Source organism: Rhagoletis pomonella, unplaced genomic scaffold (genome assembly GCF_013731165.1).
Source record: "Rhagoletis pomonella isolate Grant_MI unplaced genomic scaffold, Rhpom_1.0 Rhpom_scaffold_00007, whole genome shotgun sequence".
NCBI classification, from domain to species: Eukaryota; Metazoa; Arthropoda; class Insecta; order Diptera; family Tephritidae; genus Rhagoletis; species Rhagoletis pomonella.
The window spans coordinates 15,763,803-15,791,008 of NW_023458561.1; the positions used below are offsets into that span (position 1 = coordinate 15,763,803).

General features: G+C 33.7%; 2 protein-coding genes across 2 annotated transcripts in view; one reads left to right on the forward strand and one right to left on the reverse strand.

Moving 5' to 3' along the window:
- Nucleotides 1-27,206, reverse strand: part of LOC118742377 — a 161,708-nt gene that overhangs the window by 40,962 nt on the left and 93,540 nt on the right. The gene's annotated exons all lie outside the window — the stretch shown is intronic.
- Nucleotides 7,738-8,130, forward strand: LOC118742378. The gene has a single exon (XM_036474408.1). It carries the CDS (start codon nucleotides 7,738-7,740, stop codon nucleotides 8,128-8,130), a length of 393 nt encoding a protein of 130 aa, XP_036330301.1.

Here is a 27,206-nt window from a genome sequence, read left to right on the forward strand (position 1 = left end):
CTTACTTTTATAATACTTTGAAAATATGGTCGTCGTTGAAAACTTACACAGATTCTTGAGTTTGGTACAAAAATATTTACCAAGCCAAGAACGGTGTATATATTTTGCCCTAGACACAATTCAGTTTGAGAATAAAAAATAAATATAAAAAATGTTTCTTGCCAAATGAACACAGTTGACAGAAATTTAAGCGCCTACCACACGTCCATTATTCGAACGCAAACGCGAACGTATACATTTCAACATGTTTTGTTAACGTTCGCGTACGAACAGAAGAAATCAAATCAGCGTTCGCCTATGTTATGTAGAAAAAATTCTCGCTGTTGTTCGTACTCATATATACTATGCAACTTATAGCTGCATTTGTGAAGGCATGATGTTGAATCATTAGTACCCAAACAAACTTTAAGCGTGTAGGGGTGCCTTATTGATGCATATTTCACCACTGGTGTATTAAATATACCAACCAGTGTTACCACTCGACAATATTTTTAGGAACGAAAAATCCTACCAAATCAGTTTCCAAACTACCAATTTTTTTTAATCATCAGATATTGATATTTTATTTCGTTTCTGATTTTACTTCATGCAAAATTATATCAATTATTTTATGTCTAAAATGTAAAAAAAAATCGATATAAACATTTTATATTTGGTAACAAAAAAAATTTATTACTGTGCTCGCGCAATTTTATTTTTATTTACTTGTTTTCATTTAACCATGATGCAATAAAATTACGGAATATCAGCAACATAATCTTAATATTTCGGTACGAGTTTTAGGCCATTTTAGCACGCTTTCAGTACGCTTTTCTACTTTCACATCACCATTGTATTACCGCCATTCGACAAAATTTATTTAAAATTTTTACAAATGTTCTAATAAACGAATACTATGCAACAACAGCTCAATGCATTTTTGACATTTCGAACAGCCCTGAAATGAAACTACCAATTTATCAAAACGGCAACACTGATAGCAGTTCTACTTGCGGTATGTATAATAAGCTCATATTAAAACAGGCAGTGTATTATGTACACACACACTAGCTTTGTTTCTTTACTTTCCTAGCAGATCATTATCAGGAAGAAGAATGGGAAGAATTACAGAATTACGCTCACAGCGAGTGAAATATAGAAAAAGTCCAGAAACGCAAACTAGCAGAAACTAGCTAGTAAACACCTGACCGATGCTTTTGACAACTGAACATATGTATTTGCTGCGAATTTTTAATCGCATTTTATGTTTAAAAATTGTTCACAAATACTCAGGTTTTGCCACACTTTATCAAATCTAATAAATCGCCCATTTTTATCAAAAAATACAAAAATATGTAAAAGAAGCAAATCAAAGTAGCTGTGCCTAATCTCTCTAATGTTGGAGCAACAGCTGAATTTTTCACCGCATAGCGTGAAAATGATGTGTTTCTTGTAATTAGCTTTTGTAATTTTTTACTTATATTCGGCTAACACTACCTTGTGTAAATGCGCCTATCTGTAAAGAAACAAAGCTACTGTGTGGTGTATTCAATATTCATTTTTTGGTGAGTTCTTTGGTCCACTGTCAATTGCTCTCAGAATTTGTGATGTGCTGAGTCGCTACTTTTAAGTATTGATCGATACTCGGTACCGATTTAAAAAGTATCAAATACTTTCGATGCTCGGTACCGAAATCTTGGAATTTCTAATAAAAGCGCGCAACAGCCAAAAATATGAGTTACATGTACACATACATATAGTGTCAGCTATTAAAAATAAATAATATTGCCACCAGAACTATTGCAATTGGAAAGACGGTTGCGATAAGTAAAAGAAGGCGAGAGTGTGTTTTGCGACATCAGTATCAGGGCGAATTTAATAAGGTGGTGTTACCGGCGTATCTTAATTTTTCGCCGTGGAGGACATTACATCAAAATTACGTGTTTGTTGTAGTTCATACTAATGACAGTATGAATATCTGCGTATAATTTGTAAGTGTAATTTTTTACTTATATACGGCTAACACCACCTTATTAAATTCGCCTTGATCATTATTGTGCAGATTTAATTGCCTGCCTTGTTCGACGCACACATTATACTTGCTTCACTTAACTACATACATACAAACACATTGCTTATCTCTTGAGAAAGGACCGTCTTATTTGTACATTTTGGGTTTTTAGGCGATGTCTTATAAAATATCAATAATTTTTACCCCCAAAAGTAGCCTATGTCGAGATAGGTCCTTTTCCCTTTAAAGCCACATTTCATTGGATTCTTAAACAATATTTTAACTTTTAACTAGCCAAAGATGTAGTTCGAGATGCCCCTATAATAGAATCTTAATTAAAATATAAAACAATTTCAAAGGAAACTGATTTTTTTTTTTTAATTCAAAGTCAAACCATCTAAAGTGACTTAAGCTACTTTAATTGAACGGCACAGATATAATGACGAAAGTTTAGTGTGTCGAATCGGTATCGGGTACCGAAAAGGAAGTATTGGGTACCGAAATTTTTTTCAAGTATTGGGTACCGAGAATTCAGCACATCACTACTCAGAATGTCGCCTGAATAATTTTAACGACATTTGTTAACGTGGAGCTATTTGTGAACCAAATGAAAAAAGTGGCGCATTTTAGGAGCTGGTGTAGTTTTCGTACTAATCTCAATGAATAAATAGTACCAAAATGTTAAAGGTAGAATTTTGATTTGAAAGAAATACTGGTGGAATAACAAATACACCCAAACGTTCTTTTTTTATTCAATCTAATCAGATTTGTACCAAAATCCATAAATTTACACCAATTTATACACCAGTGAGCTACTTGAGTAGGTTTCTTAGAAAGAAATTGAGTATGCAGTTTTGTTGCCCATTCAGTTCTTTAAAACAAAAAGATGTTTGGAAATTTTTTTTGTTGAAGGTGTTGCTCATATTCTCCATATAAAAAAATCATCGAACATACTTCGTATGGCAGAAAATGACTGACATCGTCAACCAAACAAATGCCAAAAATCAACGAAAGGTCCTAGGTACTTCAAACTTGCACTTTATTTTACTAAAATTTAATGGGCTACAAAACTGCAACCCAATATCTTTCTAAGAAACCTAATTAAGAACATCGAAATTTTTTCGAAAGTTTGTTGGTTTTTTCTCAAATATTGCACAAACTTTGAAACTTGGATTTATGTGTGTTTTGTTAAAGAGCATAGTACATTTTTATGAAAAAATAATTGAGATTAAATAGTAATAAAACAATTTGTCAAAACTTGTCATTATGTGGGTGTCGTATAGTTATGATAAGCACTAGAATATGTATTATTCTTGACTTTCGTCTTCAACGTCAATGTTTGTTAATTGTGCTTCATTATTATTATTATTTTTTATTTACATAACCAAAGTTTTTATAACTCCAAGTATTTTTCTGTTTGAAAAAAAACCAACAAACTTTCGCAAAAATTTCGATGCTCTTAATTAGGTTTCTTAGAAAGATATTGGGTCATCGACATTTTTTCTAAAGTTTATTGTTTTTTTAAAATATTGCACATTTTTGACAAAGTACAAACGACATTTTTATGAAAAAAGTAATTAAGATTAAATAATAATAAAATACGGATTTTTTTTTATTAAAGAATTAGCTGTTCTATAAAATTATTTTAAAATGTATGTTATTGGGAACTGAAAATAAAAATAAAAATATAAAGCGAAATATTTTTAACAAATTTGTAATCTTTTTAAGTACAAACAAAAAATTTTCATATGTTAAGATTTTTTAAATATTTCGCTTGCCATGTTGGCGTTTTGAGTTTTTGGTAAATGACTTTAGATTCGTAATCAGAAACCCAGAAAACCCGCAGATACCCAGTTACATAGAAATCTACCGTTTTTTTTTAATTTTCGTCCGCCATATTGGTTCCGCCATTTTGAATTTTTGGTAAATGACTTTAGATATGTAATCAGTGACCCAGAAAACCCCCAGATACCCAGTTTCATCGAAATCTACCAATTTGTTTTTTTTTTTTAATTTCGTCCGCCATGTTGGATCCGCCATTGTGAATTTTTGATAAGTGACTTCAGATTCAGTAATCAGTGACCCAAAAATCCCCTAGGTAAGAAGTGGTGTAAAGATCCATCAACGAGTATTTGTTTAAATAGTTTCGTCCAGCTAGATTTGCGATCCGAACCACTGTGCGTTGGAACTGCCTTAAACTGTACTGTAAAAAAATAATAAGAAAATAATTTAATTATAGTTGACATGTTTTAGATAATGTTTGAGAAACTAATACAACAAAAAGATCAATCGTTTTATGGTCATATCGCTGGGTCGTTACGTACCAGTTGCGATAATATGGTGGAGCTTAAATTATTTAAAAAGAAGGCTGAAATTTTTGTCGAGTGTTGTTAGTTATCCGGAAAATAACTTTCAGTTTAATAACAATAAATTCGAATATTCGAATGTCTTTTGCCTATATTTTACAACTCTCTATCACAACAGGATTTTGAGATATTCTAACCTATAAGTGCAAAAATTATGGTTTTTGGGCACATTTGAGCTCCTGTAACTAAAATTCATCTCAAAGCTTTAAAAAATCTTTATTTGTCACCGAGAAGTCGTCTGTTGAATTTACTGAGATTAGTTTTCTGCGGCTATGCACGTCATACAGATGCATCGGATTGAGGGTGCTAATTCACCAGACGACTTCTCGGTGACAAATAATAATTTTGTAAAGCTTTAAAATGAATTTTGGAGGGGAGGAGTAGTACTTTTAGATAACGAGCTGATCGTTCTGAAAAAAAATTTTTTTCATCTTGTTACAGGAGCTCAAATGTGCCCAAAAACCGAGATTATAGTCTGGTTTCTGGGTAAAAGTTTTGTCGGCCTGTGTTATTTTTGGGAAGAAGAGGAGAATTTAAATTGCTTTTTTAGCAGGAAAAAATTATCAAAGTGGCACAATGAAGAAATCAATTTTTCCCTTGAGTTGTGGGAAAAACAACCACAACAAATCTGAAGGCTAATAACACCTTGCAACAATTTTATGACAATTCAAACCAGCCCGGAAGCTGATAATATTTTCTGAAAGTATACATATCCAGTAATAAAACACTCGATGGATTTGTAAAAGTTAGCTCGAATTTTTGTTTTATGGCCTACCAAAGTTTTCATATTCCGGCCTACGTAGTTTTCAAAAATGTGGAAAAAATTTTTAAAATAAATGCTTGAGGGAAATTAAAGGTTTAGACATATGTGGTGAAATTTAATGGGAAATATTTTCTTAAAACATTTTAACCCATGTTTGAAAGAGAGGTGAAACCACCCCTGCTTACCATGTAGCGGTAGATTTCGGAAACGTAAAATAACTGTATTTAATACTTGCGCCGGGTATTTAATATTCGGCTCCGCTCGAACTGAGACTTTTTTACTTGTTGTAGAACATTTTAACCCATTAGCTACCGCCTGAAAAGGTCGTTTTGACTCTTAATTCAAGAAACTCCATAAAAAGCAAATTTGAAAATTCGTCAGGGGATGGATATATTCTAGAAAATTATTCTTCGGAAAGTTCTACTAGAGGTCTTGTCAGGTAAAATCTCCATGCCACCAACGTAAAAGCCGCTAAAAAATTCAGTTAGACGTAATGAGATAAACTTATAAAGTTATATGTAGGCGGTATCATGCCCTTTTTCCAAATTTCCAGAATAATGTTACCTCTTTTCAAGGGATTAGTATAAATTTAGGGGTTAGTATAAATTTTGAGTAAATTAGCGTCCTTAAACTTCGAAATATCGAAGTTTCAAGCATTTCTGAAATTTACCGTTATATGGAAAGCGCGTAATTTTACTACGATTTCAATAATTTTCAACGTTTTGCTTTTATGTGGCAAGCACAGTAACCATACCGAGTTCGTACAAATTGATCGACCGGTTACCGAGATACACACACATCACGCCCATTTCCCAAATTTTTATCGTAAACTTATATTTTGCTGAAGAGTTATTGTAAACATCAATTTTGAATAAAAAGGCTGCAGTATTTACTGATTTATCGAAGACTTCGTATTTTTCTAAATTACCGTTATATGGAATGTTTGCATGGTTATTGTCCGATTTTAAAAATTTTGTTGTACCAACTGTACCAAGTTTGGGAGAAATTGGTGAAGCGGTTACCAAGGTATACACATGTAATCTTAAGCAGGTGGGGCTGCGCCCATTTTCCAAAACCTTATAATAGGTGGCAACTAAGCTACAAAAGAACACTCGCTTAAATGACGAAATACATGCAAAGCAACAACTCAAAATTGGCTATTTATCCGAGTTCAGCAAGGTCGGTAAAAAAATACGCGACCGGAAGGGTAGTGTTTGTAAGTAAAAAAACTGCTCTATTGTGAATTAATAATAGGGAAGTGAAGAGGGAAATTCTTGTTTTCGTATATACATGATTTATAATTTAAATAAGTATGTATATTACGCAATTACCTCGAATAATTACTAATTTCTATTGTATTTTGTGTCTACATCCCGTTAAACTAATGACATGTTTCATGTTGGTTGCTTAAGTAGATAAAGGGAAATTTACAAAAAAGAATTTCAGCTAATATTCATATTTTTTGGAAAAATATTATACCCTTGTGCACAAATGCGCTTGGGTATAAAAATATTTGAAAACTTTAGGCCATAAAATAAAATTACTAGCTAAGTTTTGCAACTTTTGTCTGTGTAAGCGGCGTGATTAGCAAATGAGCTTTGATTGAAATTATATTTTTATGTACGTTTTCTACTACTATGCACCATCTTAGTTTTTTGTGTTCACTGGTAAATCTATTATTCTTCACGGTAAAAACATTAACGGATACGAGTATATTTTTTATTCAATATATTGAATAACATAATCTTTTCAACTTTTGTGAAGGTTTATTGAGAGGGACGATATTTGTGTTAAGGTTAGGTTCGCGTTAGGAACATTTTTTTATTTTTTTAAATCACAAAGCACAATACATCCATATTTTACAGTCAAGCTAAAACATATAATTAAAGAAATTGGTGTTAGAACGAGAGATCTTTCTTTTTGTGTGTGAAACAAGATCTTGTAAATTAAATTAGCGTAGTTTCATATCTAAGTTAGTTAGAACTTTTTAAACTTTTTATAAATTGGTATCTACATAATCAAGAAAAATAAAAACTCAAAGGGGCAGCGCCCTGTGGAAAAAATGTGCAATTTTTTTCATTACGTTAATACCTAAATTTTTATATATAAACGAGGTATTAATACGCAAATACGCACTGAGACTATTAAAAACGTGAATTTTATAAAAATGCTTTCTGAATTGCTAATTTTGTTTTCAATGCTCAACGAATGATGAGAAATCGACCAGTCAAAACACTTACATTTTATGATTGAATTGCCGTTTACACTGGTCGACAAAGATCGACTAGAAAATCGACCACTGCAAATGCAGCTTAATGCTAACATTTTCGTATACATATGTAAGGTTTTTAGTACTTTTTTATTTCAACTCGTAAAATAAAACGTAGTTTTTCAAAGAAGCAATTTGCAGGACGTTCAGGACGTCCACTTTGTAGTGCGAAGCTGCCAAATACAACGCCTTTCATAATTGCATCATGATAGCATTCGACATCAATTTAAAGTCAAAAATGATTATACAAATTTAAAAAATAAAAATTATAACTGCCAACTGTACTTAAATACATAAAATTTACAGCGGAAATTTCTGGTATTACGTGGGCGAAAACAGATCAGATCAAATGGTTAAAGTGTGTTTTGCAAGTTCGTCCGAACAGGCAATGCCATCTGCCGGTTCTGCAAAGACTTCGTATAGCCGGAATGCTTTTATGCATTTTCTTAGTGAATATAGGCGCGTGTGTAATCGCCGTTCGCCAGCTTGGATGACAGCCGCTGAAGCAGGAGCGGTGTGGTCGCGGATGCCTCTAAATGACAAGTATTGCTACATTGAAGCGGCTCGCAATGCTGGGTATGTGTATACGGCGCGCGATCGACGCATGAATCGTGTGATGCGTCATCTACGCAAGTCTTTGACAGAACATGAGAGTCGAGTCAATTTGGTGCAGCTTTCTTCAGCCGTCAAGCAAATGCAGTTGTGGAAGCGCAAAACACTAGATGAAATTTGCCGACGTTGATAGTGTTAAGTTGTATAATGTGGTCCTGAATTCCATAATATTTGGTGTACTCTGTGTTAAAGCCCTCTGCGTGGGTGACGACTTTATAAATTTAATATTATAATTAAATTCTCAGTTATTAGAGCAATATTTAACGTCTTTGTAAGAACAGATGGAGGTATGCCTAGAAAGTTTTGAGAGTTGTCGAGTTACGTAATAGGTTGTTTACATGAGGTAATTTTACAGGAAATTTTGGCTTTGTGCAAATGGCCTTTCAACTAATCGCTTCTAATGCAGTTGGGGCAGCCAACTTTTGATTCAACTAATCGCCTCTAAACTTTCCGGTAAAATCGTCCCGTGTAAACACCGTATATTAATGACCGAAATAATAGATAGACCATTACGGATGAATACAAAATGAACATTGTGTAATGCACACGTCATATAGGGCAAAAACTATCTTATAATTTATTCCAAATAATCTATTTTTATATAAGACATTACCTAATTCTTTTAAATATTTTGCGATATTGATTACGATCCATCAATATTACGTGCTAAATGGTCAATAAATACTGCGATAATAAATATATCGTTTAGCAGGCGCCTTAAGATTAATCATCTCTTCACCTAGAAATCGTTCCCATACTCAAGAAAATGGGCATTGAAGAGCGTATACATTGCACAGTTGGATCGTAAATGTCTTCTTCTTCGTGCCCGTTTTAGCCCGGACTATTTATTGGGGCAAAAATGGATAAAGCGTCAAAGTGCGAATCAGCTGATTTATGTTTATATGCTGCTTGCATTTACTTTTTGTTTTTAAGAAATAGTGAATGGCCTATTGATATATTTTCAATCCTTATATGTTTATTCATTAATACAATCAAATTTGTGAAACGAAAATTCAATTTCCAAGTGTTTGCATTTAAGTGGCAACAACAAAAACAACTTTAATCAGCTCTTTCTCAAATTCTGGGCACAAAATGTGTTTTTTTTTCGTTCCGTACTTTTGGACATTTTACCATTTTTGGGAGCCAATTTTCTGCTTACTCTCTAATTACCGGATCTGGTCCGGTTTGTAAGGGAGTGAACTAGAGAGCTGAACGATTACATAAAAAAGTAACATGTTAATAATCGGCGATGCCGATACCGTGAGTACATGCTACATAACTGTAACAACTCGAACTAAAGGCGATATCATGTTGCTCAATTTACCAAAATTAATTAACAAAACGATACTCGATTCATTATGACTCAAGCGTAGCGAATTCAATCAGCGGATTAATATCTTTACCTTAATATACAAAGGCCCTATCTAACATGTCGGTTCATTGGCAAAGTGATTAAAAAACTCCATATAAAACTTACTATCCTCTAATTGGTAATTTCTTTAGAATGCTGTTTTTAAATGCTGACAGTAATTAAATAAATCATGCGGTAGTTGTCACAGTATATACAGTAATAAACCTTTTTGAGTACTCCTCGGGGGTAAAATCTGATCAGGGTTGATAATGAGAAGGAGCATGCATTTTGTTGATTCGGAGTTGTATACAAAATTACTGTGGTATGAAATGGAGCACAACCGTACTATGGTAGAGTGGCACAAGTCATGATTGTGTAATAGTGACCGAAATTAGTTACAAAAGTGTAAAGAATTGCAAATTATTCTCTATAGATACTAATACAGATTATCACAGTTCAGTGTTTAACTTGTTATACTACACAGTAAATGATAATGAACTGTTAAATGCTGAAAACGGTAGAACTTAAACCAAATTTTCGCAAAAATGCAAGTTCTTTGCCATTTCTCCGAGTAGTGAGTTTCTATATTCATTAGAAATTGCGAGAAGAGCAGGTAATTTTGTAAAAAAACACGTTTCTTATAATTTTAATAGATATGTAATTTCTATTTTCTAATATTCAGATGCAGTGGCATGTGAGGTTCACTAAAATCTACTCATCAAGTTTGAGCGAGTAATGGACCATTGAATGTACTGCTACGCTAAATTTTCTTCGCTTAAATTTTCTAAATGAAAAGCCCTAGGGCCTAAAAGTATACAACATGGAAGAGTAACACATGCGATGCGTAGTGATGGCAAAAAAAATTTAATAATCGAATAATCGGTTAATTGATTAATCGAAAGCATTCGATTATTAATTGAAATAAATCGTAAGAAATTAACCGATTAATCGGTTGTTTCGATTAAAATCGAAAATTAATCAAAACCATTTATAAGTTATAAAAACTGACTTACACCCTGTGACAAAATTATAGCACACCACGAGATTTTTTTTTTGTTATTTAATTTTAGTAATTTTTTTAAATATAGCTTATTCTTTAGCAAATAAAACGTATAAATATAAATATATCAAACTTTTTGCAATATTAAAAAAAAAACCTCAACAATAAATTCGAACTTTTTAATTAGATTTATTAGAAAGATTTTTGGTATGCAGTTTTGTAGCCCATTAAATTCTTTTATAAAAAATTGCAAGACTGAAGTATCTAGCTCATACCGTTGATTTTTATCTTTTTTTTTTTGGTAACGGCATTGCTTATTTTCTTCCATATAAAAATGAAGAAAATGCGCAACACCAAATTTGGAAAATACAATTAAAATATGTTCGTTGTGATTTTTTAGTAGCTACTTAGGTTAAACTTGTGTTGCGATTTTTTGCAACAATATCGTTTAAAAAATTTGCAGAATACGTCAATGTAAAAGACCTCCCAACTAATAACATATTTATGTATGTACTGAGTGGAGTGACATTTTTATTGTTGCTAATATTACTGAGTGATAAGAGTTCCAATTTTTGTTACGTAATTTTTACTCATACAATATTGTGTGATGTAGTCAATTTTCGATGGTTTCTTTTCGATTATTTTGAAAATTAACCGGTTAATCGCTCGATTAATCGAAAGGAAAATTTCGATACAATTAAATCGTTAACCGAATGAAAATAACCGATTATAATCGGCTATTTGATTAATCGAGCCATCACTAGTGATGCGTAATCAACCAAATCTGGCAGTGTTGCGTGTTGTTAGGGAGTCCCCAAGCAAATGCATGTACTGAATTTATATGGTAGCAATTCATAGCAATTACTATTTTATGTGTGTATGATTCATATTTGGGACATCCTATTCGGAAGTTTAGAATTCTGCTCGATAAATTCAGAAAATAACACAAAATTCACGTTTTTCCATATATGTAATACTCCTATATTGGCAGTAAGAGCTAGTACCGTCCGAAAACACTACAGTACAGATATATCAATAAGCACGTACGAAAGAAAAGGAACACATACGTTTATAAATAAACATGTACACGACACATTTACAAAAACGGCACTTAAGTACACAATACATTGGCAATAACAGTACTAGACTCCCAGTAGAAATTGTATGCATACGGCATCGCTGTTGGTTGCATGAGCTTGCTGCTGTGTATACATGCCAGTATAAATGAACGTTCATTTCCATTTAACACGCGTGGTTTCTCAGACCGTATGCGTACTCTAACCATACACTCGTACTACTGCTGTATGCTTGTGGCTGTATTAATGTTTCAAACATACAAAAATGCATTAATGGAACAGTATTAAAGCATTCTTACAAGATATGTATCCCTATATCTAAATGCTACTTCTCTGATACATTTTAATATACGGGGACATACAGAAAAGTAGCACTTACATATGCAAATGCATATCTTGTAAAAGCCCGTTTGTGCTGAAAATAGTATCGCACAACACGTCCGTTCACTAAAATTTTTGTACAAGACTGAAAATATTACAAAAATTCCACTTCAAATTTATCAAGAAATATACTTAAAACAACGACAACGTACATTCGCTTGCAATTCGCTAGAATTTGAATTTATTCCTGGAAATTCATGACTGCGCATGAATTGTTCACACTAATTCACTCATATAGAAAGCATTCTTCGTGAATGCATACATCCGATTTCTACTGGGCTGTCTCGCTTTGATTTCGGAATGCTTACACATTGAGATGTTAGCTTACTACCAATATAGAAGTATTACATATATGCGTTTTTCATAAAAATATAGTCATAAAAGGAAATTTTTAAAATTTTAAATTTACCCTGCAAAAATGGGACTAATCCGGGATGACTCCGGGAGCAATCGCAAAGGAGCATGCGACTAATACCACTTTTGATCTCTTTATATAGAATGAACTGATCGCTTTTGTTCGAGCATGTCCTATGAAGAGACTAATTGTTCACCTTTATACCCGAACAGGTTTAAAAAGCGACTAGTCACTTTTAAAAAATAAAAATAAAAATTTGCGCCAGCTGAGATTCGAACCTAGGTGCTCAGTTTTGTTAGGCGAATACTCTCTCTGTGTGCCAACGCCGCACATGAAATTTCATTGACTAAGTGCGTACATCATTATATAAATAGGCAATCATGTTTCCTTTACACCCCTTTTACGGCTAAACTATACTTCTAAGGTATAAACAATTATATATCATTAGAAAGGTATTTTGATGCTGATGTGCAGGCAATTTTTCAAATTTCAAATTAGTTTAAAATAGAGCGAAAAAATCAATTCAAAAGTCACACCAATACCAATGCCATACATGTACATGGTTGGGGCGGAAATGCCTCCTAAATGTATGCTTTTATATTGATACTGAATTACAGAAACGTGCTAAGCAGCAGTTTAGGAATAAGATGTATGTATGTATGTATGTACATGAACAGATTAGACTCAAACGAGGAAGAAGGTATGGAGGTGAGTATGGAGAAGAAGAAAGGATAAAGCAAAGATTAACAGAAGTAAGAGAAACCGAAACATGAAGACAAAGAGAAAGGTAAATTTAAATTCTTCATAGTATACATATGTCATCGCAAAGATGTGGGTGAATATGTAGATGGAGAAAAGAATGAAGATAAAGATCTGGTTAAAAGTTAAGGAAATGATAAATATAAAAATTAAAAGATAAAGATATAGAAAATAATATATGTAGATAAAGGTAGAGACAAAGACAGAAAAAGAAAGAGATACAATTGAAGAATGACATGTTAAGTTATTTTATGTTATGTTGTGTTATGTTATGTTGTGTTATGTTATGTTATGTTGTGTTATGTAATGTTATGTAATGTTATGTTATGCTATGTTATGCTATCTTATGTTATGTCATGTTATGTTGTGTTATGTTATGTTATGTTGTGTTATGTTATGTTATGTTGTGTTATGTAATGTTATGTAATGTTATGTAATGTTATGTTATGCTATGTTATGTTATACCGTGCTAAGTCATGTTATGTTATGTTATCTTATGTTATGTTATGTTGTGTTGTTTTGTGTTGAGTTGTGTTATGTGGTGTTGTTATGTTATTTTATGTTATATTCTGCTATGTTGTTCAACGCATTTCACCTCAATTCAGTTCAATTAACTCAACCCGGCTTAACTCAGCCCACCTCAGCTCCCCTTATTTTAAAAGGTTGAATTTCAACCGCTGGGCGAACACTAGTACCATTAAAACGTTAATATCGTTAGAGATGAGTTGGGGACTAATTGATCTCCAATTATACCCATAAGGGATGAGTCGAGACTAATTGACCCGTATGAGACTAGTTGGGACTAATTAATGCCCAATTGTACCCGATTGATGGTAATCTCGGAATCCTCTCTTTGGAGATTAGTCGCACAATTTTTTGCAGGGTACATGTAAGAAAACTCCATTCAGTGCTATAATTACGATTCGAGTTTTCCAGTTCATAGAAACACAAGCGTTAATTACGTACTTAACTATTGATATTATTCTTAATTAAGCACTGATATTATACATACATTTTGTTCATAAATAATACATAATAAGATATATTTTATCCTCGAAAAGAACTTTTTCTAATCATGAGGCGAAACTCCCCACAGTTAGTGCGCCCATGCGGGCAAAACGAAAACGCTGCACATAACCCAAAAGTACTCCTCGAGGACCAATTGGTGAAAAACTGCGAAAAGGTTTATTACTGTATATACATAATGTGGTAGTTTTATCTAAACTCCTTTAGGTTTGTAATGAGTAATCTACCGACTTTTTACAAAGAAGGATTTGCATTTCAATGCGGCGCCGATATTGGATCTTTCTTGGCACAGTTAGGGTTGTTCGACTTCACTGGAAAGTCGACTTTCGACCTTTCGATCGTCTCTGTACAGTCGACTTTAAAAGTCGACCGATCCACGAAGAAAAGTCGACTTTGTTCGACTTTTTTAATAAAAAGAAAATGTATTAAGTATACTCTGCATTTAACTCATATATTAGCTATAAATATAGGAGTCAGAAGACGCCAAAAATATCATGATTTACTAGTGGTCTTTAGAATAATCTGTAATTTAGTGAAATTCAATGCTAGGTAAAAAAAAACAGACTATACGATTTTTAAAAATTTTGAAAATTGTTCCAGTTATACAGCATTAAAATGCTTATTTTTGAAAAAAAAAAATTTAAATTCTCACCAAAAAAATTCTAAAAAAAAAGAAAAATGTGGCCTTTCCGATGGGGCAGAATTGGCGGGTATTGGTAGAAATAAAAGTGCGACGACTAATGCCGCATATTAATTGGAATCCTACCAGCAACGTTTTTAGCGGTTTTTAAAATTTTGTACCTTACGGATTGGTCAAATTCGAACCAAAGACTGTCTGTAAAAACTTACATAAACTCAAGCAGAAAAACTTTCTTGCATGAAATTGTTAAAATAAATATAATGATAATATAATATGTTTATCTTACCTTATTATTAACTGAAGATTGTGGAGACAAACGATTAACAAATTTGAGGAATTTGTTTTCGTATAATAATTTTATGCGCTGCTCCTAAATGGTTTGTACTGTTGTACTGTCATTAAAATTCATTTCGCTACCACACTTTTCACATTTCACTTCAGTTTTATTGACAATTTTTTTTTAAATACGATCAAACAGCACTCCGCGCGCTTGGTAGAAGATCAGTTTTTATTGGCAAATAAATTAAAAACAAGCCGAGAGTCGAAAGTGAAAAGTCGACTTCAGTCGACTTCCATAAACTGAAAGTCGATCACTAAAATTCGACTTTCAGGGGTAAAAAGTCGATTTTGGTCGAAAGTCGAACTCGACTTTGCCATCCCTAGGCACAGTCAGCGATCGGCAATTGTACAGTTCGTACGCGTCTTCTTCTGCGGTTATTATATCAGCGTTTTTTTTTCCGACTGCTAAGTCTTAATACACGCGCGAGCGCTATCACTTAATTCCAATTTGATTCACAATTACAACTTTGGTGTATATTCCACTGGGGTTTTCCGAAATAAAAACAAACAATTAAGCGCTTTAACTCACTCATCATGCCTGCGGACCCCGGAGGGGGAAATAGCAAATACTTCGCCATATTGGGCAACGAGCCAAGCAACAAGCGCAAATCATACAATATACATACAAAATACCTACGATTTCCCAACACTTAATCCCAGCAAATATTTAATTAATCAACAAACCTCAACATTTCCTAAATTTGTCTTATTGAAAAGTAAAACTGAAAAGCCAATAAAGTCTTACAACATCTTTGCGGTCAACAAGGCACTCGAATCTATCACTAGCGAAAGAACACTTAAAATCTCATTCACAGAGAGACTTACTTCTACTAGCAAAATCTCAACAGCAAGCAAAGAAATTCCTTAAAGCAACAAAATCAAACATTTGCGACATAACTTTCTCCCTTCATCATATCCTAACCTTTTCTAAAAGCGCGAACAGTCAACGACGTAACGTAGACGTAGGTTGACGCAGACACGATCTACCTTATGGCATTCGTGTACTAAAGAAAACTCACCACCGCATGGCGGTGACGTTGGCGTTGCTTCGCTCTCTCTCTATCAACAGTAAATTTGATATGCTGCTACGTACGTCAACCTACGTTTACGCTACGTCGTTGACTAACTGCGCTTTAAAGTTACGATTTACTCAGGCTCTCTAAAACAATTAAGCGAAGAGGAAATAGTAGAAGAGCTACTAAGACCGCATGCAGTTTTGGACAGTGATCGGACTTCAAAAAAAATTTGTGTGGTAGAATCTGGAAGAAATGTGGTAGATTTCAAAAAAATGTGGTAGATCTCAGGTTTTGGATCAAACTTTGTACAAAAATTAAAAATATTTTAGAAGGTTTCACCTAAATTGCAAACATTTTAATTAGAATCTAAAAAAAAACTTATAATTATTACAATAAAGTGCAAGATTGAAGTTGCTAAAAATTCCGTTGAGTTTTGGCAATTTTTTTCCTTGACCGTGTAAAGCAGTTCCTTCCATATCAAGATATTTTTCGAACATATTTTGCGGAGTGCGGCCAGCTTTTCTTTTTATCACATCACGATGTAGCGGACAAATGTGGCACGTTCCAGAAACTGCTACTTCGGAGTTGCCGATTTTGACAATTTTAAAGTAAACAACGCTTTAGAAACTTTAGAAACACTGAAATTTTCTATACTTTCATAAAAATCGCCGTTTTTTTAACATTTTCGCTATTAATTCTTTTTTATAAATCATATATTTTGCAATTTAACACAATAAAACCATGTTTCCTGTCGAAAAATTGAATATTAAGAAAATTTACTATTTTACGGTTTATTTATCCTCCTGGTGTTAGTGTTTAGTGTTGGACAATTTATGCTCTTAAAATTAAGAAAATTATGTCGAGCGGAACTACTCAAAAACGCGAATATGTGGTAGATTTCGGACCTTGTATGGTAGATGCTCGAAAAAGTGGCAGATCTACCACAATGTGGTAGAAGTCCGACCATTGGGCGTGGAATGCAAAAAAATCTAAAAAATTATTGAATGTAAGCTTGTTGATACACCACTCCATATTATTTCTTTCAACTCATTCGTCCCGCCGAAAGAAGTAAACGTAGGCTGGTTGAAAGTCAAAGTAGAACCATACATACCTCCACCGATGTAGTGCAAAACCTGCTTTATGATGGGCCGCATTGCGAAGCACTGCACAATCGAAACTAAATGTAACGTGTGCTCCAGCTTCCTACATGATGATTCCCCTTGCGCAAAAAGTTCAGTGCATAAACTGCAAGCAAAACCAATGATCGAATAAGAGAAAATGCCCCGCTTACCGAAAACGACAAGAGATTCTAAAAAAGAAAACAACAAACAAATGCTCATTCCGAGAAGCGATAGAAGCTGTTCATAAAAATTGCCCCGACTTCAGCAAAGACGTTCCAGAGGAAAGTTTTAAAGAAGAAGCACAAAAAAGAATCAAAAAAAGAACTGAATCTCTAATGAACGATCAAAGTCACGCTGTCCAACCCAACCCAATTTCCAAGTCACCAACAAACAACAACAATAAATCAACCAACAGCTTGAACAACCCCCATTCCAAAACGCCCTATACTATCACCAACTGAAGGATATTTACAAACAATAACGAAGGCATCACAAGAATCTCCCCAAACTGCTCAACAACAACAAACAACGATTTCAGCCCGCTCGCTTGTCATGAAATACTTAGATCCCATGAAGTCCGCATATAACTACAACATTGTAACGTAAGCACACCGCTTCAACCTCTTACCTATACTTTTATATCTATATGGTGGAAACAAACAATCAAAACGCAATTTTAATAATACTTAAAGTACTTCAGTGGAACATTAATGGTTAACACAACAATTACAACAAATTATGCGTACTTATAAGAGAAAACAATTACAAAATTATATCTTTTCAGGAAGCTCACCTTAAATCAATTAAACCAATTAAAGTAAAATCTAAGATTAACTTCACAATAATACATATTTACTCACCACCTGAACAACAAATCTCTGAACACGATATTAATCAGGTCACTATAAACATTATTGAACCTATGCTCATGCTAGGTGATTTTAACGTTTGGAGCCCAAGGTATAACAGAAAGGGAAAGAACATAAGCAAATTCGTAGAAAGTAGCAGTTTCATAGTATTGAACAATGGCAAGCCAACCCACTGGTCAACCCATTCTATCGTAACCCACGTTGACATTCCAATGGGTACTCCACCACTCAATATCAGTACATTTCGGACAGTGAGTTGGGAGTTAAATGGCAGTGACCATTTTCCAATTGGAATTTCACTATTCAATATGCCCTCAAATACATCTTACCACAGCAGACCAAAATTGAAACTTAATAAAGCAAACTGGCCACTGTATTAAACTTACATAGCTGATGCCTTAAATTAAACAGAGCTAACGAAAACAATCCCTAATCAAACCGCCGCTCTCCTCGCCAAAAGGATTAAACAAAGTGCATACAAATCCGCCCCTTTAACGACAGCTAAAAACTGACAGTTCAGTAGACTGTGTGTGTTTGCATAGAAGCGTCAGATTGGCCACCATCGCGACGACGGACCCAACACTCAACTGTTGACGCACGTAAGTCAGTCACTGCTGACAGTTGTATAAACTTGCGTTTACACAAGATAAGACAATTGAAGGTAGTTATTAATTGTCACATTCTTTGAGTAAAGTAGCCGTCCATACAATAAAATGTCTTCGAAAAGCCAAAGACAGTGACGAAGACAGCAAGAGAAGTGTTTTGCTTTTGTATCTACAAAATTGACTTGTATAAACCCTAAGTACGCGCCTATAAGGAACAGCTGATTTTTGTTTGCAGACGCAATACCTGCATTGCGGCGTATCTCTACGTTACGTACGCCACTTCGTATACTTTTCCGTTATTGACGTACAAGTACCCAATCTGACGGGCCTATAACTTACTGGTGGAATGACAACTTAGCTAAGTTGAGAAAAGAAAAGCAAGACCTATGGAAACTCGCTAATCAACACCCAACTCATGAAAGCATAACACAAGGGAACAAAAATGGGAAAACATTTTGTTACCGCAAATGCTAAAGCTGAGTTTGATTGACTTTTCAGTGCTGATTACGAATCCGTGAGTAAAAAATTTCCTTCAACTCAAGATTTTGAGAAAACCGAGGTCTAATTGTCAAAAAATCGTTTTTTTGCAATATTTTAGAAACTCTAGCAAAGAAACAAGAGGCGGTATTAGGCTTAAATTAAAGCTAGAAGTGTCGACCACTATACCCTCCGTGCAACTTGACTTGATGGTCACTTATAGTCATTTATTGAACAGCAAAACATGATTTTGTGCGAAAATTGAGTTCCTACCGCAATTAAACAAAAGGTGATAGAGCCTTTCGACTACAATCTCTTAAAATGCCATTCCGGAACGTTAATTTTAAGGTCACTTATTGTTATTTATTTAACAGCAAAAACTGACAGTATTCCAGTATTTTTATATTGTTCAATAAATATTGTTCAGATCAAGGTGAAGAGATAGTATTTTCAGTGATAGTAGCCGAGGATTGTAGCTTTATTTCAAGCCTAAGGAAGGTTCTATCACCTTTTGTTTTTTTGCTAGACCTAAAATGTTGCAAAAACGCGATTTCTTGACACTTTGACCACGTTTTTCTCAAAATCCGGAGCTGGTGGAGACTTTATACTTACGGATTCGTAATCAGCACAAAAAAGTCTGCCAAATCAGCTTTAACAATTGCCGCAACAAAATCACTGTTGCCTTGTGTAATCAGTTACTAGAAAGCTAAGTTTAAGAGAGAAACGAAAACTGCCAAGAAATCGGCTTTTTAAATGTTCACAAAAGACATAAAAATTATAATAAACACTCTAAAATTCTTTGGAAAAAGTTAATTTACTCTACGGGCACTCTTCGCATAATTCTATGCTATCATCCTCAACAAGTGGTCCTCTCGAAATTGGTAACACTTTCGGAAGGGGATGGTCTAACTACTCAAATAACGGCAATTTTTCAGATGAATTTAGAGAAAATAAAGCGCGAGGTGGGGGTTCGTTAAACATAACTTATCAACCAGATAAGAAAGCAAAGCAATTGAAGGTAATTTCACCCTACAGGAAGTAGAAGCTTGCTTGGCCCCTTTAAAAGGTAAAACATCAGGGCAGGACCACATACCCTACGAAATATGAAAAAAAAACTCCCATATGTAGGGAAATTAAAGGTATGAGAACTTTGCAACCAGGTCCTTAAGTCAACCATTAACCCCCAAAAATGGAGAATTTCACTCACCGTACCCATACCAAAACCAAATAAATCAAAGAATCAGCTTTAGGGTTATAGACCAATTTCATTAATCTCTTGGGTCGCGAAATCGATAATTACAGGTATTGTATTCCCCGAGAGTTTTTCTTCACATCGAAATTCGTGCTCCCTTACTTTCATTTTGGCGCAGTTCAATGTTGATTCCTTTACTTTTATTTGGTTTTGCTTTTTGTTTTCACTCAAATTAATTTCTATTTTTTTTTTAACAAATGAAAAAATCATGATACAAAAAAGAAGGTAGTTTCATTTAATGGCATTCGTTGTTGTTGTTAACTATTTGACTTTTAATAAAATTATGACATTTCATGAAATTCATGCTGCCTGATCACTAGAAGAAATATTTTTTTTTTTAAGCAGAAGATTTTATTTTATGGATTTGAAAATTATACCGGCTACATAATTTCGAAAATGGGGTTGACGACTAGGTTTCAGAATGCATGAAGAAAGTGTATACATACATATAGTGCGTTCCAGCACGGCTACGATTTGCAGGTTTTGCAGGGTTTAGTCCAAAGTCGTTCCCGTACGCCAAAAATTCTGTATCTGGGAACACTCTCGTGAGAGGAACTGAGCAACTGTTCCCAGAATGAAGTTTCTAGATTCCGGAGTCCGGATTTTTTCTTCTGGCAAATTCATGAAAATTGTCAATCGATAGGCAAAGTTGCATTTGTGTACAATAACAGAACGCGGTGAAAGCAATAACCTTACATTTGTTAAAAAATGGAATGAATTAAATATTCGAATATATATGCAATTATTATTAATTGTATAGATTTTAATAGTTATTTAATGATCTTCCAGCCAAATCAGTCTTGTACTAATGACAAGTAAACATAGCAAATTACGTTTTTGCTGGAAAAGGTGCTTTTTGCATTCCCGTACACTTCTGCAGCTGTTCTTCTGTTACTCTCGCTTGAGAGAGTAAAATCGTAGTTTGACATCTCCACAGGTTTTAGTCCAAATAGTACTGGAGTATATTGTCGTTTAAAGTACAAAAACGGGTATCGTCGTTGTTCAAAACCGCGTAACTGACATTTTTTGCCAAAAATTGGAGTTGCGATCCCGTACGAGTCCGGGCTAGTCAGAATCAGTCAGATTTTACTGGACATCGGTCTCGTACTCGGCTCTCTGACTATTTAGAGGAAAAAAAGGTTAAAAAAGGTCCTCCCTCTGTCAGAAGTTACCCGTTTTAGTTCGAAGATTTTTTGCTGGCAAGTTCTGGTAAATGTGTCTAACGATTAGCTGTAGCGTGTTTGGCAACCAAATTGTAAAGAAAAGAAAATAATATAAAAAAAACTTTTTAATATACAACGCTTTTATAAATGGACTAAAAAGTAGAAAATAATATTTCACAGTCCCATAGAATTTGTTTTGATAACTTTTGATTTTGAAATTTTAGCAAAAGTCATTATAAACAATCTATGAAATTGAAAATTAAAAACGTGGAGCGCATGCAATACAAAGCATTCGATTTAATTGACAATAGTCAAACTACATAACGTAGACCTAAAATTTCTACAGCGAAAGTAGAACTTTAAAATCGATTTTAAGCGGTCGTTATTCATATACCCACATACATACATACATATATTACTTTTCATATCAATTCAAGTGTATTACATGCGCCCCCCGCTTTTCATTTTCAATTTCATAGATATAAATAGAAATATTATTACATAAATATAAATATGCGAAAGAAAATTATCCGATATATTGTCTTAATATTATCGAAGTGGAAAGGCCATTGATAATAATCACAATTTATGAAACTTCAAAAAATTTCATTATCCATCAAAAGTTGTTTATTGCAGGGACGGAAAATAATCATTATTTTTTAAACTTTAACCAAAAAAATCAACAAGTTGTAATCGTCGTAAAACAATTTTATTTATACCCACGTATTTATTTTCGCACGTCCCACTGTAATTTACAATGATTTTTATTTTTCGAGTTTAACCAATAAAGATTGAAAATAATAATTAATATTTGAGCTCTAATTTTTCGGTCAAAAGTAATTATTATTACTTGATTTTTATTTTTTCGAAAATAATGATACTTTATGATTCTTATTATTTCACTCAAAGATAATAATTATTATTGAGTTTTATTTTTTTCACTTAAGAAGCGGAGTAGAGGAGTAGATTTAAAATTTTTTCAAAAACCGGAGTAAATCTAATCTGATCTTAGTTAAGTCCAAAAACTAGTAAGAAACGAGTTTTTTACATTTGAACGCTAATGACCCACAGCTGGCGGGAAAACACAGGGTTGTATCAGACTTTCGACGTGGTTTCGAGTTGGTTAGCTGTTAGTCATCTCAGGGAAATGGTTAAGTGCTGTCATTTTTATATGGCGAAACTACACTAAATGAAGTGGGTTATCGGGATAACCAACTCAACAGCCATAACTACGTGGTTAGCTCCGGTGGGGACATGGTATTAAATAAGTCAGATCGGAATTTGCGCTCTCTGGGAAGACAATACCTGTAATTATTGTACCATGGTAATAACCCAAGCAGATGGCCTCTTATCGCTTCTCTTTCTATATTGTGATTGTAATTTACTTACTTTTCAATTTTATTAAATAAATAAAAAATCTTTCTTGGCACACAAGTACATCTGGGAAGTTGGCATACGGTAGGACGCAAAACGATAGTTTCAATAGTTCCAGAGTTCTCGAAAAGGAAAGAAAAGTTCTGGATATTTTGACATAAAAAAGTTGTTTCAAAAATTGTGTATGTCTGCCAGATTCACGCAGCATACGACATGTGGCAAAAAGGTAAATACAAAAATGTTCCAAGTAGCTTTTCAATAATTCTAGAGTTCCTGAAAAGGAAAAACAAGTTCTGCAAAGTTGCGCCGGAAAAAAATTCAAAAAGTCGAAAAAATTTAATGTTTTGAAAAAATAAAAATTAAAACTGTTCTGAGTAGCTTTTCAATAGATCTAGAGTTCCTGAGAAGAAAAAAGAAAATTCTGCAAAATTACGCCGAAAAAGGCATTTTTTTAAGTCGATAAAGTTAAATTTTTGAAAACAATAAGAATTATAATTATTCTGAGTAGCTCTTCAATAGTTCTAAAGCTCCTCTCAAGGAAGTTCTGCAAAATTGCGAAGGAAAAAATTTCAAAAACGTCGAAAAAGTCTATTAGAAACAAGTAAGAAAGTATAAGTTCGGGCGGAGCCGAACAGTAAATGCCCGCCACAGGGTTTAAATATAGTTTCTTTACCTTTCCGTAAACTAACGCTACATGGTAAGCAGAAGCGTGGTTTTTCCTTTATTTCAAACAACTTCGATAGAACGTTCAGTTAGACATAATGAGATAAACTTATGTATATAGTCATATGTGGGCGGTATCACGCCCATTTTCCGAATTTCCAAATAGTTCACTTCTTTTCAAGGTAATGATGTTAGTATCAATTTGGAGTAAATTAGCGTTCTTAAATTTGGAAATATTGAAGTTGCAAGCATTTCTGAAATGTACCGTTATATGAAAAGTGGCCGCAATTTTATACCGATTTCAATAATTTTCAGTTTGGGAGCAATTAATGGAGCGGTTACCAAGATATACACATGTAATCATAAGTGGGCGTGGCTACGCCCGTTTTCCCAAATTTATAATACTACTATTTTTCGTCTAAAAACCATTGTAACTATCAATTTTGAGTGAATAAGTTTCTGTAGTTACTAAAATATCGCAGTTTTCGTATATCTGAAAACTACCGTTATATGGGCGGTAGGCGTGGTTATTGTCCGATTTTGCCCATTTTCAATACCGTCCATCCTCCGCCCAAAAAAAGTACATGTACCAAGTTTCGTTAAGATAACTCAATGTTTACTCAGGCGGACGGACAGACAGTCACCGCTTAGTCGATTTCTCTTTTCATTCTGATCATTTATGTATACATTTGTCTATATCTATTTCGTTTCGTTTTGCTTGTTACAAACAACCGTTCTGTGAACAAAGCTCGGGCATAAAAAAAAATAAAAATTAGAACTGATCTGAGTAGCTCTTGAATAGTTCTAGTGTTCCTGAGAAGGAAAAAGAAAGTTCTGGAAAAATACTTCGAAAAAAAATTTTTCTTTAAGTCGAAAACGCAAAAGTTTTGAAAAAAATAAAACTAAAACTTTTCTGAGTAGCTCTTCAAAAAGAGTTCTGCAAAGTTACGTGAAAAAAAAATAATAAAAGAAAGTAGAAAATAAATAAAAACTAAAACTGTTCTGTGTAGATTCTCAACTTCTACAGTTCCTGAAAAGAAAAACAAACTGCAAAATTACGCCAAAAAATGTTTGTTCAAATAATTATACTTCACATTTTATAAGATTACATTTCAGAATTTGTATTCCTTTTTATACACAACCCATATATGTAATACTCCTATATTGGCAGTAAGAGCTAGAACCTCCTTTTTGTGAAGTCGGTTAAAAATATAAACCTAACCGCCATTCATTTTGATGAATACATCGGTTGAACTCTAGCCTGTTATGAATGCGCATTTCTTCAAAAATTTCTGGTTGACTTCTAGAAAAAGATTCATTTTGTGGATGACCTTGATCTGTTGAAAAATATATTTCATATTTGTGCACTACTACCAATAATAAACACTTCTTACATGTTTATTTCCTTCAGTGTAAAATATCCACTTAGTTTATTATTTGGTATTTTTTTTTGTACACTGAGGGAAGAAATAGTAAAATCAAATAGAAACGTAATGATCTTACTTTAGCCGTCAACGAAAGTACTGTATATTGGTAAATATTCAATTCAATTACGCGCATATTAAAATGACCGCGTTCGTACTGAAAAAGCATCCGTGAAGTGAACAATCAAGACAAAAACAAAAAAAAGTTTAATTTGCATGTAGCCTGCAGTGGAACTCGAACCCGACCATCTCCGGATATCAACAACTTGTGGTAAGCATCTTTGCGCACTCAGCTACACCCAGCCATATAAATTTTCTTTCAAATGTTGAATATCCATCAACACCACAGCACGCGATTTGGACTATGTATGTATGTGTGTGTTGTTACCGCCCTGCAAAAAATTGTGCGACTAATCTCTAAAGAGAGTATTCCGAGATTACTCTCAATCGGGTACAATTGGGCATTAATTAGTCGCAACTAGTCTCATACGGGTACTAATGGAGATCAATTAGTCTCGACTCATCCCTTATGGGTATAATTGGAGATCATTTAGTCCCCAACTCATCTCCAACGGGTACTATTAACGATTTAATGATATGTACGTACTTAGTCAATGAAATTTCATGTGCGGCGTTGGCACGCAGAGAGAGTATTCGCCTAACAAGACTGAGCACCCCGGTTCGAATCTCAGCTGGCGTAAATTTTTATTTTTATTTTTTAAAAGTGACTAGTCGCTTTTTATACCCGTTCGGGTATAAAGGTGAACAATTAGTCTCTTCATGGGACATGCTCGAACAAAAGCGAGCAGTTCATTCCATATAAAGAGATCAAAAGTGGTATTAGTCGCATGCTCCTTTGCGATTGCTCCCGGAGTCATCCCGGATTAGTCCCATTTTTTGCAGGGCGCTCTTAGAGCTCCGCTCTGCATGCTTGGGGTGTGTATGTACACTTATATATACATATTCAGATGTGAACAGTCAAATCCGTGCGTAATAAATTTTGTATGAAAATATTATTTTTAAAGTAAAGTATTAATTTTTCCTATGCATTATTTCCCTGAGTGTATGATTTGGTTGGTTTTAGTTATTTTATTACTCCTTCCGATAAACAAAAGCGTTCGTATAATATTTCTACGAACAACTGTCAAAACTGCGTTTCACTGCCAATTTCACGAATTGTTTTCTTCGTCTTGTTTTAAACTAATTTAAAATTTGATACATTTTCTTCCCCTTTTGATCAAAATACTTTTCGAACGATGTTCTTTATACGTTAGGTGTACTCATATGGGAGTTTCCAGCGAAAAGTCTGCCGCGTAAAAAATATTAAAAGTCCTATTGATAACTTATTTATACGCTGCTATTTATAATATATACAGGTTATATAAACAGAAACATTTTTGCCAAAAATGGTCTCTTTAAGTGGCGCCAGGGTTGAGATATTTTGAAAAACCGCATTTATGCTCTGATTTGTTTCACATTTGACATGTTTAGTTGAAACGTAATTAGACATGGATTTGCAAAAAATGGAGCCGCTGGAGACGCTCATGTCCAAGTAAAAATTCTTTCAAGAACAATATTAACAAAACTTTTTCAATGGAAATTTGAGCAACGTAACGCCAGGTAACGTCACGTCAGATAGTTCAGCTGATTAAACATAAAGCAGAAAAGATGTATACTTAGAAAACTATGCAACCTTAAACATTTCCAATATTACTATAACAACTTTTGTACAAATAGTCTATCCAAATTCGCAGAGTTTTGCAATTTTGTAATCGAAGTCAACATCCACTTTTTTTTGTAACGTCACACCAGCGCGTATGTTTACTTTATCTTAAATCGTTACTACCAACAGTTGCAATTTTTTACTGAATAAGGGCCATTTAATTGATGTGTAAATTTAGATAAACCTTTTTAATATTTTGACTTTTTGAATATTTTTTTTTTTAACATTTTGTCATACAAGTGTCACGTAACGCCAGTTTGGGAGTACCCATATGTATGTACGTTAGCAGCAAACCGCTTAAATTAAGGATAGTTTATGTGAGTTCAGTTGAGGTAAAATATCATTAGCTGGAATGGGTTAAGTAGAGGGGAGTTTAACTTAATACTTAGCATAACATTATATTTCATAGCATAACATAACATCGCACATTATTCAGTTGTATCTTCTTCTTTATCCCTATCATTTTCTTCCTTTCTATCTTTGTCTCTATCGTTTTGTATGTTCATGTTTATGTTTATCTGCACCTTCATCTTCATCTTCAACTTCATCTTCATCTTCATCTTCATCTTCATCTTCATCTTCATCTTCATCT